Source organism: Nesoenas mayeri (assembly GCF_963082525.1).
Source record: "Nesoenas mayeri genome assembly, chromosome: 6".
Classification (NCBI taxonomy): Eukaryota; Metazoa; Chordata; class Aves; order Columbiformes; family Columbidae; genus Nesoenas; species Nesoenas mayeri.
Genome location: NC_137545.1, coordinates 3,154,815 through 3,171,974, shown reverse-complemented (window position 1 = coordinate 3,171,974; position 17,160 = coordinate 3,154,815). Strand labels below are relative to the sequence as shown.

Genomic DNA, 17,160 nt, shown 5'->3' with positions numbered 1-17,160 from the left:
AACACAAGCCCCGGCTCCGGAGGCACGAGGCACCTACTGAAGTCTCTGGGCAGAAGCTCAGACTCACCTATGTGTTGGAAAGCGCCAGCTTCTTGGCCGGTGGTGGTGACATGGTGCTGCTGGGCTGCGGAGCAGTACTGGCCGACAAGAAGGCCTTCAGCTTTGCCAGCACCAGGCTGGCAGGAGCCCTGCTGCGAGGGTCCCTTCCCGGTGTCCCGGTGTTCTCCCCGCTGCCCCACGGCTCCTGGCCGGGCATGGGCTCCGGCAGCCTGGGGGAGGCGGGCAGGGGCCCGGGCTCCCAGCAGCGCTTCCGAGGAACCTGCGCTTTGGCCCCACTGGTGTGACTGGGGCCGCAAAATCCTGGAGCCGCTCTGGGCGCGGGTGGCGGCTGCGAGGAGCGCGGCTTCTTGGGCCTCTGGGCTGCATCACCGGGAAACGCTGCAGCTGTGTGTGTGGCTTTCCGGGCCAGCTTGGGTGACGGTGACCCAGAAGGCAGCTTGACACGGCCAGGCAGGCTGGAGGCAGCTTTGGAAACAGGACCCTCTGAGCTCTTCCCAGGGTTGGGGATCCTGGGGAAGGCAGAGAAGGGCACGTGTTAACTGCCAGTGTCTGAGCGACTGCAACACTCTTGTCGTAGCTGCGAGAACCAGGAGCCAGAAGCTCCGAGGAAGTGAGGAGCTCTTGAGCTGCAGCAAAACCACTACAAGGGGCTGGAGCTCTCCCTGCCACCCTCCCCCGAGCCAGCACACGCACGTGGGCGCTGGGGCTGACTGGGCCAAGCTCCTTCCCACACCCATGCACGTGCCCCCAGCCCTGTCCCACATGCTGAGCAAGGGCAGAGGGGCCGGGGACACAGGGCACGCTCACCTGAGGTAGAACAGCACATACGCCTTCTGGTTAAGGACCACCTTGATGTTACTGGGGCGGACCACGTTGTCATTCATTTGGTACCACTGCCCGTCGCTGGCCTGCGGATGGAGAGAGAACGGGGTCGGGCTGTGTCAGGGACGCTCCTGGCCTGAGGAGGAGCAGGAACAGGCCCATCGGCAGAGCTCTGCTCCCCAAAACCCCCAAGCGGCCCCGGGCAAGTGAGGGGACTCTGCGAGAGCAGAACTCCACTCTTCCTGTGACGGAGCACAGCCCGTACCTCCCAGTGCTCCACACCACGCACGTCTGCTGGGCACCCTCCTGTCTGCGCATTATACGGACCCTCGAGCACCCGCCGGCCCCCAGCACAGAGAGGTGCTAAGAGAGCGCCCTGGGCTCACCTTCACGTAGCAGTAGTAGTGTCCTGCGTGGCTGCTGTACCCCGAGTGCACCAGCACCGCGTAGAGCCCGTACATGACCGGATCCCCGCTGGTCTGGGACATGTACGGGCGGATGTTCAGGAGCTCAGGGTAGCCCACGTCCTGCGGAGAGAGGATGTCTCAGGAGCCTGCACAGCAGATGGCAAGAGCGGCTCAGCTGTCCTGCGAGTCCCGTCGCGCGAGGGAGGGGGAACCCGCTCTCCACAGGCAGAGCCCACGGTGAGGAAGATGCCGGGATGAGCCAAACTCCCACCGCAGCGCACAGCTGGGGAAGGGCTGCAGGACTGCGGTAGAGCTCGCACCGCGCACAGAACCACCTCCCACCCTGCTCGGGGCAGCAGGGCCTCGGGACAGGACACAGCCCCGCTCTGGGTTGCCGAGCACTCACCTTTGTGATCTTGCCTCCAGTGAAGTTGGCAAAACGCTTCAGAGCAAGCGTGAGAACATTGGGCGCTCGGTGGATGGTGAAGCGTTTGGTTGCCGACACTTTCTTCTTGCATCTGCACAGGGAGAGCTTGAGCTATTCATGCTGTTCCACCACCCAGGTGCTTGTCAGCCCTGGCCAAGCCACAAACCCCCCGGAAATGACCCTGCTGGGAGCGGGTACTGCTCCAGGGCACCTGCTCACGGCCAGGTCTGCTGGCTCAGGTCCCCGTCTCAAGAGGAGGGAGATGAGGAGTGACAGGCTTCATCGCAGGCTTCACAGCCACGAACCTCACGGTTTAACGGTGGAGCAGGTCGAGAAGCCCTCCTGTACTGCAGCTGCCCTCCTGCTTCCCACCAGCACAGTCGCGGCCCCTTCCCGCCCCAGCCCCGCACACTCACCTGTCACACAGGTAGGCATTCTCTCCGCCCAGCAGGTCTGGCTTCACAAACAGCTCCAGTGCCTGCTCTACGTTTGCGGCTTGCTGCCAGGACAGAGGAGAGGTCAGGGCCAGGCAGAGGAGGCAGCGCAACAACAGAAGCTGATTCCCTCTTGCCTGCACCGTGCCTGACACGGGCAGGTTAAACAGCGTCGAGCAGTAGCGGTGCAGCTGCAGGAACATCCCCTGCAGAGCAGAGCGCCTCCCCGCCTGACCCTGCCCCGGTACCGTGATCTCCACCGGCAGGTCCAGACAGGGGTCAAAGGTGTCCGACACTGCTTTGCACATCGAGCACTTCACTGCAAGAGAAAGAGCAGTGAGCACCCCCTGGCACAACGCGGCACCGCCACCCCCAGCACAGCGCAGGCAGCTGCCGTGTTCCCCCTCTCCGCGTTTGGGCTCTGGGATGGCAGCACCAGCATTCGCAGCCTCTACGTGCTGGGACAACAAGTGCTGCTGGACAGCTGGCAACGTGGGTTCCTTTGCTGGTGGCAATGAGCTGGGCACCCACAGCCAGCAGCTTCGTGACCCACAGATACCAAAAGACTGACCAGCTGCAGCTCTGCATAATTTGCACATGCTTAGTGACTTTCCCAAGTTACTGCAAGGCTCTTGGGGAAACAGCAGCCCTGAGAGTCACAGGCCCAGGCCCTGGCAGCCAGCACTCACCACGGGACCGCAGGTGATCGCCAAAGATCTGGTGGATCAGGGTGGTGGCTTGGGTCTGGCGATCCAACCTAGAGACGGCAGCTCGGATCACACAGCGCCCGGCCCAAGAGCCGCCCCCAAGGGCCAGCGCTGTGTCCTCAGGATCCAAACCCAGCGCAGTCACAGGATTTGGGGACAGAACCGCATCTGTGCTGGGGTGGAGGCGTCAGGAGAAGGCAGACAGCAGCCCAGCAGACAAGGGGACCAGCAGACAAGGGCAGTGACGGCCACCAGAGGCCCCACGTACTCTGTGCAGTCGGGCAGGCAGGCCTTCTGCATGGCATCGATGGTGAAACGGAGGAACTCGTGCGCGCCCTCTTGCCTGCCCCAGCGGATGTGCGGGGCGATCTCTGCAGGAGAGGGAGGGATCAGCCACAGCACGCGCTGCAACAGAGGCAGGTCCTCCCGCCCTCCCTCGGGGCAGGGACTGCGGGGTTTGAGCTCCCTTGGTCCAAACCAGACTTCAGACTCATGTCAGCCATGGGGGAAGCCCAACAAGGCCCATGAAGGCCCTGACAGGCTCAGTGAGTTGTCTCAGATGAATCTCTGCCAAGACCTGCCCTGGTCTCAAAGGTTCTGCTCCTGCAATAGTCTCTGCCCTCCCGCACGGCTACAGGAGGGGACGCGAGGGCAGCCATCCTTACTCTTGAGGTCTCGGACAAAGGACACTGGCTTTATCACGCTGCCGCTGTTCGCGAACGCCTGCGTGATGTGGTTCTGCATGACGCATGTCATGCAGAAGCCGCTTTGGTGACCTGGAGTGGGAGAGGAGAAGACAGAACGTTGAGGACAAACCCATCTTAGTCCTGGCTGTGTGCAGCACAGACAAAGCCTCTCAGACGCAGGGTGCAGAGCTCGGAACACTGCTACGGCCATGAAAAGTGGATGCTCCCGTATGCAGGAATGTCCTCTCCACGGAGAAACGGGCGGGAGGGAGCAGAGAAGGCACATCCCGGCAGCCGCACAGCCCCCGGCAGAGCCATGCACAGGGTGCTGAGCGCAGCCCCGGGACAGGCGGGCGCTCCCCTCCCCACTCACAGGTGCGGCTGTGCTCCTTGGACAGCAGGTAGTTGGCGAGCGGTGGCGTGTAGGTGAGTCACTGCAGGGTGGCGTTGAGGAAACAGGTGTTTCCCAGGTTGAGCAGCCCGGCGCCGATGCGCTGGACACGCTGCCACTGCATGGCGAGGCGCCCTGCAGGGAACAGCCCCTTCTGGGGCGCAGGGACGCCGTCCCCGTGGCGCCCCGGGGTCCGGTCGCTGCCTGCGGGGAGAGAGAGGCGGGTGAGCCGCGGGCTGCGCAGCACAGGGAGAGCCCCCGGCCCTCTGCACCCACCCTGCTGGCCCGGCTGTCCCTCCTCAGCGCCGCGGGGGTGCTCGGCGGGCTCGGTGCGGGGGCTGAGCAGCAGGTACTTGGCCCGCAGCAGCTCCGGCTGGCTGGAGAAGCCATGGCTGGCGGGCTGGAACTCTATCTTGTGCCGCAGCACCTTCTTGGCCGAGGTGCTCAGCAGCCGGCCCAGCACCCTGGCCTCACCTATGTCCTGCCGCACATTCAGCAGCGCCCTCGGCTTCGCCGTGCCCGCCATGGCGTGTCACCGCACGTGCCACCGCCTCAAGGTCGCGCCGGTCTCTCGGTGTCTCCCTCTGCGCCACCACACGCGCTTCCCGCGCCTCCTCCTCAAGTCCCGCCCTTCGCTGCGGTCGCTGGCACTCGGCTCGGCCCACGGACTCCTCCCCTCGCCCTCGCCGTGCGCTCCGCTCCGCGTCCAGAACAGGACTGAGCTGCGCCTGCGCGTCCCGGCAACGCCAGGGGCGGAACCTGCCGGGGGCGGGGCTTGTTGTGACGCCATCGTGTTCCGGCCACGCCCCAGAATCCCTAAATGGTCACACACTGTAGTTCCAGTGCAGGGAACCTGGACACAGTGGTGGGTTTGGCCAACAAAACCTCTGCAAGTCTTACAAGGCCAAGACACAAGGTGTGCACTGGGGACAGAGCAAACCTGGTGTCCCGGGACAGGCTGGGATGGGACCGGCTGAGCAGTCCTGAGGAGAAGGGTGTGGGAGTTATGATGGGTTTATGTATATTTACTAGAAGTCTATTTGTATTTTGTTATTTTATTAAACTGTGTGTCTCTCAACCTGAATTTCTCCCTTCACTTTCAATTCTTTCCCCTACTGGGAGGGGAAGGGGTAGGGGGTGAGTGATCAGCTGCCGTGGCTGTGTTGCCAGCTCGGGTTAAACCACAACACGGTTGAAAGTCCAGAGGAACATCTGTCATGGTGGGGTCAGGGGCACATGAGCTTTGTGGAGCAGCTCAGTCAATGGGGCCTCTTCAGTCTGCTGAAGGGGGGCACAGGGCACTGGAAAAGCAGCGAATCCTGCCTGGGGAGATGATGGGGGAGGCAAATCCTTCTGCAGTGGCGGCTGGTGGGACAGAGGCAGCAGCCACCAACACCCTCCAGGGAGCTTTGAACGGAGCATTAGGAAAAACTGAGCAGGTGGGTTGTGCTGCCCTGCAGCAGGACACCCGGGGACTCTCGGTGATCTCCGCCTTTGGAGGTTTTCAGCTCCCCAAAATGTCACCCAGCCTCATCCTGGGGTGGCTGATACCCTACCAGAGACTGCCCCATCGGTCCCTTTCCCAAAACCCTTTCCATGCTGTTGGAACAATAAAGGACTCAGCATTCCAAGTCAATGTGAATCACGCAAAGCCATTTATTACAGAAAAAAGCTTCCTTATATATGCAACTATTCTCCGATCATGAGTCCACGCTCCAAGCATGTATTCACTCATTGGATATCATCTATGTTCCCGAGCTGTCCACGTGCTGGAGTCCCACTGATGACAGGTCCGTTGATTTATGTCATGTTGAGGCCTTGTTATTGTAGAAATGCCTCTCTCCCAGAGCAGGTCCTGTTTTCAGCTTTTCCAAGTGGCCTTGAGATTCCTTTGGGCCTGACTAATTCAACAATAAATCTCCATCTAACAGAAACCCCTCCACAATTCTCCCTTTTTGTTCTTGAACCGGTCAGGCCCTTTTAACAGCACACTGAATCATCTTTGAAATACACTGCAACATAGAACACGTGATTAACAACATAATTACAATTACATATAACGCAGTTAAACCTTACTTAATAAGATCAAACAACTACCCACCCATTCCCAAACCTTCAAACCATTTGCCAAACCTTAATTCTACTATGACAGTCCTATTAATGTGCTGTATTGGTTTGTCTAAAGTACTATGAATAGATTCAGAATGATCAGACAAGTTAATACAACACATTCTCTGCAATTCTTCACAACCATGACCTAGAGTTAAAAGATCTATAACTGTGCGATTTTGTAGAGTAGCATGCCTAATACCATCAACATCTACTGTTAATTGAATTAGTATCTCAGAAGTTAGATTAACCTATTTAACAGATCAACAGCTTCACTTTGATATGTTTCCTAAAGCTTTACCAGCTGCTGGACTAGGGAGAAAGAGTGCAATAGATACTTATGGTAGGAATATCTCATAATTTTACCTCATTTTTGAGTTGACTGTCTAAGTGTAGTATCACCGTTTTGGCTTTTCTGCTGATTGTTCAAATTGCCATTCTCCACAGAAGGTACACCACCTGCTTGCTAATAGGCTTCTAGAGCGCCAGGTCTGTGAGCATCTATAACACTGAATTAGGATCCATTGTTTACATCTGAAACAGTCCTCACAACTTATCTCCCTCCTGTCCATCTGCATCCATTGAATCTTTGTTGTCTTTATTCAGCCATGGCTTAACCCACTTTGAGGGAATCCTCGGCCTGTAATGACACAAACATAACCTTTTCCCCAGGTTATCAATTGATGTGTCCTTTTCCATTGACCATTAACTAATGATTTGACCATAACTAATGAAGGTTCTTTCTGATTTAGCTTGGTTTGGTGTCATACTTGCAAAGTATTTCATCACATACAATGCTTTTGAAAATTGGTTTTGTGGTGTTTCCCCTACTTCTCCCCCTTTTTGTTTTTGTTTGTTCGTTTGTTTGTTTTTAAACAGACAAGTTTGGAATCAGATACTTGTGTTGGACCTTGACTACGTACTCAAAATCACAAATCAAATTTAGAGGTTCCTCCTTAAAAACTCTAAGTAATGTAAAGCTGTGCCAAGTTCTGCTAATTGGGTTGAACCTTCAAGAATTTTTACAGAATAATGCCAATTGTTATCTTCTCTCCAGACCACTACAGCTTTATGAGACTTCCCACAACCATCAGCAAAAACTGTGCAAGTATGTAGGATCAGACCAGATACACGTATGGTGTGTGACCTGATGTTAAAGACTTGCAGGTTCTGCAGCAATTTACATTTATGCATGCCAAAAGCTGTGCTGTTAAGAAAACAAGCAAGTACAATTTACAAGGACATAGATTGCAAAAAAAAAAAAAATAAAATTAAAATTAAATTTCACAAATAGTACATATATGACAAAAGGATCATGGTCTATTAAGACTTAAATTCATTCCCTACATTTTCTTGATCAGAGTAACAATCGGTATATCAGTCTGTTAGCAATCTCATCATACTGTCCCACAATAGCCACAGGTTGTTTCTATGCTGTAGCTATAAATAAACAATCTGCAAGTCCAATTGAATACAGTTAGCTTGTAAGATTGTCAGAAATTTATTAATCAAAGTCTCTAAGTCCATTTTGGTTGTCATATTTATTGGATATTGTTTTCCCTTACCGGATCAAAGTCCTGTTTCAGTTCTATCAGTGTAGTGTTTGCTTTATCGAAACATTGGCTGATAATACTGGTGGAAATACAGCATTCGAAATTTCCTTGGAGGTTTCTCACTTGTAGCAAGCAGATCTGCACCATCCAAGCAGCTTCTTGGAGGACAGGCAACTAAACAGAATTCTCAGAAAATGTTATTTGAGCTTACAATTTACATAATGAATCTTGACCCAAGAGAGGTATAGGACTTTCTGGCAAATACAAGAATTCATATGGTAAAACTTTGTTCCAAATTTGGCATTCCATTGGTCTCAGAAAATGGCCTTTCTTTCATTCTCTCCCATGACCTCAAAAACTAGCACGGCGAATTTACTAAGAAGTCTCTTACAAGTAGTTACCACAGAATAAGTCTCTTAAAAATTTTTGGTTTAATTTCCCAGTTTCATTAAAACTACGGATCTGCTGGGGATGCCTTTAAATTTCACTCTCAGGCTTCTCCATTCAGTATTACAACATCGCTGCAGAGTGGGGGAAGAAATACCCCCTTTTCAACGCCTTGAAAGCGGGCAATCAGGTTTTTCCATTTTTTTTTCTTTCTCTTCTTGCTGCAGTTCAGATGTACCAAGGTCACGCAGGTGGCGGAATCGCTGGTACGAAGTGGGAGGCTCTGGCAAACTCCTCAGTTACAATGAGCTGAGTTTATCTTGCAGCTTGACACAGGCCTGAAATTTAGATTCAAACTCTGCAACACAGGCGTGGGATATTTTGCTTTTTTGTTTTCCCATTTCATTCCAACCATAATACACTTTATATGCAATTCCAAGTAGCTCAGCAACAGTTACATTCCTTAGCTCCATTTACCTTTTACAATTTACAGATGTCAAAAAACAGCATATTAAACATCAATCCATCATTCCATTTTCCTAAATCCAAATCAGCTCATACTCTAGCAACTTTTAAATACAACCTCATCCAAGTTCACATTCATCATAGCATTTAGTTTTCTTTCCCACACCTCCAACTAGCACATAAATTAAATGCAAATCAAAGTTTAACAACTTAAATTAGTTTCTGGTCTCAAAATTAATAGATAACAATATGAGAAATAACTCTAATGTATAAGGATGCATCCTAAGGGGGAACAAGGTGGTATTTTAGCAGTGGAACCGGTTCCCATTTTGTAATTATCTCCCCAAACAAAATTCTTTTGGTACCAAATATATATATATATATATGCAAATTAAAATACTGAGCTCAGATATGAAAACCAAACACCAAGTTCAAATATGCAGACGGATCACACACTTATTCAAGATAATATCTCAATTTTAGCATTGTGCCTTTGAACCGCTTACTGCTCAGCCAGGTGGAAGTACCGCTGGGTCTCCCTGACAAAACAGGTCAGTGCGCGCTGGAGCCCTATTGGCACCCGCCCCCCTGCCACCGCAGCAAGCTGAACTGGGCAAGGCTTTTATTAGTGTCTCATCCGGTGTGCTACAACTGTTATCCCAAAATGAGGATTCTTTACGTGGTGTGCATACAAAAGAGCCAAATTTAGTACACCGAGATGAGACACAGCCTATCACAGAGTTGCGCAAGTCTGGATACCGGAATAAAGCTAGCATGCTAGAAATATAACAGCTACTACACAAAAAAATTTACCATCACATTCACACAGTTAAAGAACTAAATTACTCATGATCTTCTGTATTATCACAAAAGGCACATTTTGAGTCAACGGATTCTCATGATTTAACAGTCTGTGAATTTATTGTACCATATAACAAAGACCTACTAAAACTGCAACATGCTTAAACAGATACCCACAAAGAAAACAGGTTAATAAGGAAAGCATCTTGCAGACTTTAGGAAGTTTACTGTGACCTGTGTCTTATCAGTTAATTCTCTCTCAGCTTGTTGAAGTTCAAACCGTTCCACCTGTAGAACTGTCTGAAATGATTTAATGATCTCTTGTAGAGATTTATTTTGTCCTGCTCTTCTGGCCTTAAAACCAACATTATTTGCAAGAAAGCGTTATACTTCAAGATTCTGTTCTCCAGACACTTTTCCCAATCATTTACCTTATACAGCAGCCAATACTGATTTCAATATCTAACAAGATCTTCCTTCCTCATAATTCTGAGTGCTTTCCTATGTTTTAAAACACCTCCCAATACCAATTTCTTAGGAACACAAATGAGAACAATCATTCCTGACTCCATCTTGTAAGTAAAAACCTTGAGAAAAGGGAGGGAGGGGGGGAAGCACAGGGCTGCTTGCAGCGCGAGTGGGAAAAGTGGAGAGAAGGTTTGTTACGGTGTACTTATACCACAAAGAAACAATTCTAACAACAGCAGTAAAACAATTAACTCACATTCCTGAAAAGCTGCTTGATTTTCAGAGAGGGAATACAGAGAAGCACCTAATATGTACAATAAAACTTGCAGATAACACGTTGAGAGCAAACATTAGCATTCTCCACTGCTAATTTCAATGCTAGTGCTTCCTTAAGTTCTAAGTTTTCAATCTGCTTAATGATAGCCTCTTGAAGATGGTCAATAAATTGCATGTAATTCTCACTGGGACCCTGATTAATACTTGTAGATGATTTGGCTGCTTTGTCAGTTTCAGACAGCTCTATCATTTCTGACTGTTGGATTCACTCGCTAATAGCTGATCTGATCTTTCACACAGTTCTTTTGCCCAGTTCTTATTCGGTGACTCCTTCTGCTCTCTCGTGGAAGTTGGAGGGTTAAAAGGCGGTAAAGGCAGATATAAATTGGTAAAAGGACTGATAGTACACTTGTTTATGACTTTAGCATTCTCAGCTTTCACAGGTTCTTTGGGCAAGTTGTCTGACTCCAATTCTCTGGACTTGCTGTTCTCACTAGGGTTGGGCAATGGTACAGGAGCCCACCCGCTCAGCATTATTCCTCCTCCCGCCCCGGACTGATGAACTATCGGGTGTGCCGAAGGCACAGCAGGGGATGGAGTAGAGAAGGTATCAAGGACACGAACCGGGTAAACTTCACAGCAACTTTCAGGATTCTTATCAGGCTGCAACCCTACAAAAACTCCAGCAGCAGCAGCAGACTGTTCAGCCTTAAAATCTTTTAAGGTGGTAATTATAAGCTTCCAGGTAGCTGCTAATGATTTAGCTTCTTTGTCTCCATTGCTGACCTTATCCCATAATTTCTGCCCTATATCGTCCCAAAGTTCACGTTTAAAAGCCTTCTTGGTTTCTCCCAGGTAGCCATTAATTTTACACCAAATTAACAGTCTACATATGTTACTCTCTTCCTATTGAAGTCCTCTCACAGAGAGAATAAGCAGGAGGAGCTTAACTACGGCTTGTTCTTCAAAAAATACATTTTGCTCCATAACTTCATTCTTTCCTCCTCCTGCCTCCAGCCGCTCACCTTTTCCGGTGATCCGTCGACGAATTTATCCCTGGGGCATCCGTACGCCTCCCTCCAGTCTTCAGTCCAGCTGAACTGCCTCTGGCTGGGCCGCCCCAGGCTTTTTCCCCAATCGTAGTGAGACGCCATTCAGAGTATCACATCGGGGTCACCATTGGTTGGAACGATGAAGGACTCGGCATTCTGATTCAATGTGAATCAAGCAAACCATTTATTACAGAAACAAGCCTCCTTATATATGCAACTAATCTCTGATCACACGTCCACACTCCAAGCATGCATTCACTGACTGGATATCATCTATGCTCATGAGCTGTCCACGCGCTGGAGTCTCACTGATGATAGGTCTGTTGATTTATGTCACGTTGAGGCCTTGCTATTGTAGGAATGCCTCTCTCCCACAACAGGTCCTGTTTTCAGCTTTTTGACGTGGCCTTGAGATTCCTTTGGGCTTGACTAATTCAACAATAAATCTCCATCTAACAGAAATCCCTCCACACGCGGGTGCTGAGGGAGCTGGCTGAGTTCATTGCTGGACCACTCTCCATCATCTTTGCCAAGTCTTGGGAAATGGGAGAGGTGCTGGAGGACTGGAGGAAAGCAAATGTCACTCCAGTCTTCAAAAAGGGCAAGAAGGAGGACCTGGGTAACTATAGACCAGTCAGGCTCACCTCCATCCCTGGGCAACTGCTGGAATGACTCATCCTTGCTGCCATCTCAAGGCATATCAAGGATAAGAGGGTCATTAGAGGCAGTCAACATGGCTTCACCAAGGGGAAGTCGTGCTTGATCAAACTCATTGACTTTTATGCAGACATGACGAGGTGGATGGATGATGGCAGAGCGGTGGATGTGGTCTACCTTGATTTCAGTAAAGCATTTGACAGTCTCCCACAGCATCCTTACAGCTAAACTGAGGGAGTGCGGTTTGGACAACCGAGTAGTGAGGTGGACTGCGAACTGGCTGAAGGGAAGAAGCCAGAGAGTCGTGGTCAATGGGGCAGAGTCCAGTTGAGGCCTGTATCCAGTGCAGTGCCTCAGGGAGCAGTGCTGGGGCCTGTATTATTCAATATATCCACCAACGATTTGGACAAGGGAATGGAATGCCTGCCAGCAAGTTGCTGATGACACCAAGCTGGGAGGAGTGGCTGACACTGGAAGCTGTGCTGCCATCCAGAGACCTGGACAGGTTGGAGAGTTGGGCAGGGAAAAATTTAATGAAATATAACAAGGGAAGGTGTAGAGTATTGCATCTGGGTAGGAAGAGCCCCAGGTTCCAGTATAAGCTGGGGAATGACCTATTAGAGAGCAGCGTAGGGGAAAGGGACCTGGGGGTCCTGGGGACAGGAGGATGACCATGAGCCAGCACTGGGCCCTTGTGGCCAGGAAGGCCAATGGTACCTGGGGTGGGTTAGAAGGGTTGTGGTCAGTAGGTCAGAGAGGTTCTCCTGCCCCTCTGCTCTGCCCTGGGGAGACCACACCTGGAATCTTGTGTCCAGTTGTGGCCCCTCAGTTCCAGCAGGACAGGGAACTGCTGGAGAGAGTCCAGCGCAGCCACCAAGATGCTGAAGGGAGTGGAGCATCTCCCGTGTGAGGAAAGGCTGAGGGAGCTGGGGCTCTGGAGCTGGACAAGAGGAGACTGAGGGGGGACTCATTCATGGGGATCAATATGGAAAGGGGGAGTGTCAGGGGGATGGAGCCAGGCTCTTCTCGGTGACAACCAATGGTAGGACAAGGGGAAATGGGTTCAAACTGGAACACAAGAGGTTCCACTTTAATTTCAGAAGAAACTTCTTCATGGGAAGGGTAACAGAACACTGGCCCAGGCTGCCCAGGGGGGTTGTGGAGTCTCCTACTCTGGAGACATTCAGACCCACCTGGACACCTCATCTGGGTGTTTCTGCTCTGGCAGGGCGATTGGACTGGATGAGCTTTCGAGGTCCCTTCCAACCCCTGACATTCTGGGATTCTGTGATGCCAGAGGCTAACTATTGAAAAATTACACCTGCTTTGACAAGTAAGGACATGAAAAAGCTTCAGTTTTTCTCCTGAAGAACAAGGAGTTCTCTTACAGCATGGTCCTCTTTCTGTTATTAGCGACAGTGGCACTAATTCCAAAACATTCTTAAAAGCCGCTTTATTTTTCCTTGTGTCCAAAGCTCATCCCGCTCATCCCTGGGAAGGACTCCTGCCAATCTCTGCAAAGCACATCTCCCCAACCTTGTGTCATCCACAGGTGTCTGCTCAGCCCAGGACACTTCTGACACTTCTCCCCATCCCTCCAGCACACTGCCAGCTCTCAGGTTTGCAGCTGCATGGAGTCAGGCCGCTCCCTTCCAAGTCTTCTCTACAGAAGTCTTCTCTAGGTGCTGATTCCAACTATATCGCCTCATATGATGTGCGGCTCCACGCTCCTTCTGCAGAGCTCCATGGACGGGGCAGTCTTCCTCTGTCTTTCATGGTTATTCACCTTTGCTTGGCGGCTCATGGAGAGGCCGGCTGCCCCGGCCCTGGGGCCTTGGGCTGGGGGGGCTCTGGGGGCCATCCCCCAACATCCTGATCCTGCTCCAGCGGCAGCTCGATGCAACACGGACATCCACCCTGGCCCAGGGGACAGCATGGGGGGGTCACCAGAGAGCGCAGCCCGGGGACCTGTGGGCCGCACGGCCCAGGCCCGGCGGGGAGCGGAGCCGCCCCTGACCCATGCCGCCCCCGCCCCGGCCTCTCCAGGAGCCGCCGCTGCCCGTCCCGGGGCTGAAGGGCTGAGTGCAGCCGCTCCCTGACAGGCTGAGCCCTGCAGCAGCGCTGACCAATCCCAGCCCAGGGCTGCACCGCTGCCGGCGCTCATTGGCTGGCGCTGGGCCACGGGGCGGGCCGTGGGTGGGGTTTGGAGGATGGCGGCAGCGCCTGTTCTGCCGCCTCGAGGAACCCGGTACCGGCCCCGACGCTGCTGTGTCCGTGGGACAGGGCTGGAGCCCCCGCGGCCTCGCCAGGGCCCAGCACAGCCCTGGGGAGTGGGGCCGGGCAGTGGCCGGAGCTGGCCCGGGCACTCCTGAACAGGCATCCGGCTGCCCAACTTACTGTGACCCCCCGCGGTGCTTTTGGTGATCGAACCGGTGTCAGCGAGTCGTCAGTAATTAATTGCCTTTGGATTATTAGAATTAATATTAACTATCTCTCGGTGAGGTTCGATTATTTTATCAGTCTTTTGCGATGCTCTGCACTAGTGTTATTGTCATCCCACTCATCCATCGTCCCATATTGTTGATTATTTTCATTTATTGTCACCGTTTGTTTACTGCTCTAATGCTTTGTTCTCAATTGAGAGCGAAGTCTTAGTTAATTACTGTTAATCATGCGCGTGTTCCCTATGATGGTTCCGTTCCCCACCCAGAGCTCATTCTCAGGAAAGTAATTCATTGTTAACACGACCTCCTGTGGAATAATTACTGAGAGGGCAAATTACTGAAACTAAATACCAAGGATACACTTATTGAGAATAAAGCTATATCCACATCTTCAGAATATAAGGCAGCTGCCCAGAGGGGAAGAAATCTGCTCCCTATGCTTCCACCTACACGAAACAACACACATCAACCTTCAAAAAATGACATAAAACCTAAACTAACGAACCTAAATCAAGCTAAACCAACAAAGCTAAACCAAGCAACCTAAGACAACCTAAACTCAACTTCACCAATCTTCAACAACAGAAACCAACCAACTTGAAATGGGCTACAAACAGACACCCTACAAATCACCCATAAAGTAACTAATTCAGCATAAAACAACCAACCCAAAATTCACCTGTCAAACAACCAGCCTTAAAAAACACCCAAAACTAAGTAATATAAACCGAGCTAAAACAAACTTAAATGAGCATTCAAACAGGGTAGAAACATACAAGGTAGAAACACAAAAGCTGACGAAAAAGAATGTAGAAACAAAGAAGCTACAAACTGAGAAGCTACAAACAAAGAAGCTGGAAAAAAAAGGAAGACTTATAAAGAACCTAGAAAATGTGTTAAAAAAAGTCTCCAAAGTCAACCAACTCTAAACAACGAACCTCAAGCAGCCAACCAGCCTCAGATAACCTAAACCAAGTGACCTAAACCAACCCCAGACAAATAACCAACCTCAACCAAAACAGCCAGAACAAACCAACCTGAAAGAGCCACCACAAACCAACCAAACTAAACCAACAAACCCAAAACAACCTACGAATAACCTATAAACCATGTGAATGGCAAAGAAAGTGTCAGGGACATCCAGCAGCTGTGCCCAGCACCTGGCCACTAAGGGCAGGGACAGTCCCCTGGGCCTCATGGGCACAGAGACCCTTGGGGACAGCACCTCAAGGGCTCCTCCAAAGGGTGCTCCTGAATTACGCCTCTGCTGACGGGCCACCCAGAGACTCCAAGGGAAGGTAACAAGGTTGTACACATCTTGGCGGTATTCATTTCACTTGAGAACTTGCAGAGACACAAGCAGAGCCCCTTCCCCAGGTTATTAGATCAACAGATCCTGACCATTTGTTAGACACAGGCCTCTGAGTCAGAGAGGCTGGCTTCATGCCTCTGGAGAAGTGTCATGGATGAAGAAATTCCTTGACAAACATGGTTATCACAGATCAAATGCTCAATGCGCAGGAGGTTCCTGAGATGAACTGGAAATAACTTCTGAAGAGACATAGGTAACTTATTACTGCTGACAGAAAAATGATTGAATCTGCTTCTCCAGTGCCACTTTCATCCTCTGGTTCCTCATGCTGTAGATTACGGGGTTCACTGCTGGAGGCAACACTGAGTACAGAAAAGATACCACCAGGTCCAGGCTTGGGGAGGGGATGGAGGGGGGCTTCAGGTAGGAAAATATGGAAGTGCTGATAAACAGGGAGACCACGACCAGGTGAGGGAGACACGTGGAAAAGGCTTTGTGCTGTCCCTGCTCAGAAGGGATCCTCAGCACAGCCCTGAAGATCTGCACATAGGACAGTATGATGAATAGAAAACACCCAAATCCTAAAGAGACACTAACCACCAGAAGCCCAGCTTCCCTAAAATAGGTGTCTGAGCAGGAGAGCTTGAGGATCTGGGGGATTTCACAGAAGAACTGGTCCACAGCATTGCCCTTGCACAGGGGCAATGAAAATGTATTGACCGTGTGCAGCAGAGCATTGAGAAACCCACTGGCCCAGGCAGCTGCTGCCATGTGGACACAAACTCTGCTGCCCAGGAGGGTCCCGTAGTGCAGGGGTTTGCAGATGGCAACATAGCGGTCGTAGGACATGATGGTGAGAAGAGAAAGCTCTGCTCCAAAGAAGAAGACGACCATTAAAACTTGGGCAGTGCATTCTTGATAGGATATAGCTCTAGTGTCCCAGAGGGAATTGGCCATGGACTTGGGGACAGTGGTGGAGATGAAGCCCAGGTCGAGCATGGAGAGGCTGAGGAGGAAGAAGTACATGGGGGTGTGGAGGTGCTGGTCACAGGCTATGGTGGTGATGATGAGGCCGTTGCCCAAGAGGGCAGCCAGGTAGATGCCCAGGAAGAGCCAGAAGTGCAAGAGCTGCAGCTCCCGTGTGTCTGTGAACGCCAGGAGGAGGAACTGGGTGATGGAGCTGCTGTTAGACGTGCTGCCTCTGGGCATGAGGACGTCATAGGAGAAAAAGACAATGACAAGCTACAAAAGAATTCTCTGAGCAAAATCAAAGCCATTTCCCGTACAAGCCCCACTGTCACACACAGACACTTTTCTTTTTCCTGGAGACCGCCTTCAGCTTTGTAGCTGGAGCCCTGGTTGGTGCTTGATAAGCACCTTATGAAGAACTGGCCCTCTACCATGGGCTCCTGGTAAGTCAGCCTGACTCTAAAGAAGTGGGCAGGGGAGGTGGCCAGTCCTGGTGTTCAACCTTGTCAAGTGCAAACCACTGCTAATGCCAACAGGCCTGTCAGCATCTGCACTCCCAGTGATAAGATACGGGAATGGTAAGGGCAGTTTCAGAGTTCTAGGATTTTATAGCTTCCACCCAATTTCACCTTGAGAGGGTTCTTGCGTGTCAGAAACCCTTAGCGTTTCTGCTACACTGGGGGAGAACAGCATGAGTCCTGTGATGCAAGATGTTGTCTGTGGCTTAGTGCAC

At 51.2% G+C, this 17,160-nt stretch overlaps 1 protein-coding gene and 2 pseudogenes across 3 annotated transcripts in view; 1 reads left to right on the top strand and 2 right to left on the bottom strand.

Moving 5' to 3' along the window:
- LOC308041735 (neurobeachin-like protein 1) overlaps positions 1-17,160 on the top strand; it is a 347,706-nt pseudogene that overhangs the window by 195,370 nt on the left and 135,176 nt on the right. The gene's annotated exons all lie outside the window — the stretch shown is intronic.
- LOC308041682 (ubiquitin carboxyl-terminal hydrolase 36-like) lies at positions 68-4,460 on the bottom strand (annotated as a pseudogene). Its single transcript has 11 exons — positions 4,211-4,460; positions 3,917-4,138; positions 3,523-3,633; positions 3,126-3,228; positions 2,840-2,907; positions 2,399-2,469; positions 2,133-2,215; positions 1,696-1,807; positions 1,269-1,409; positions 868-968; positions 68-569 (listed from the first exon to the last, which is right to left on the bottom strand). The product of its transcript is annotated as a ubiquitin carboxyl-terminal hydrolase 36-like (transcript).
- Positions 15,720-16,667, bottom strand: LOC308041681 (olfactory receptor 14C36-like; the record flags this gene model as incomplete). Its single annotated transcript, XM_080346587.1, has 1 exon — positions 15,720-16,667. The coding sequence occupies one exon, from the start codon at positions 16,665-16,667 to the stop codon at positions 15,720-15,722; it is 948 nt and encodes a 315-aa protein (XP_080202713.1).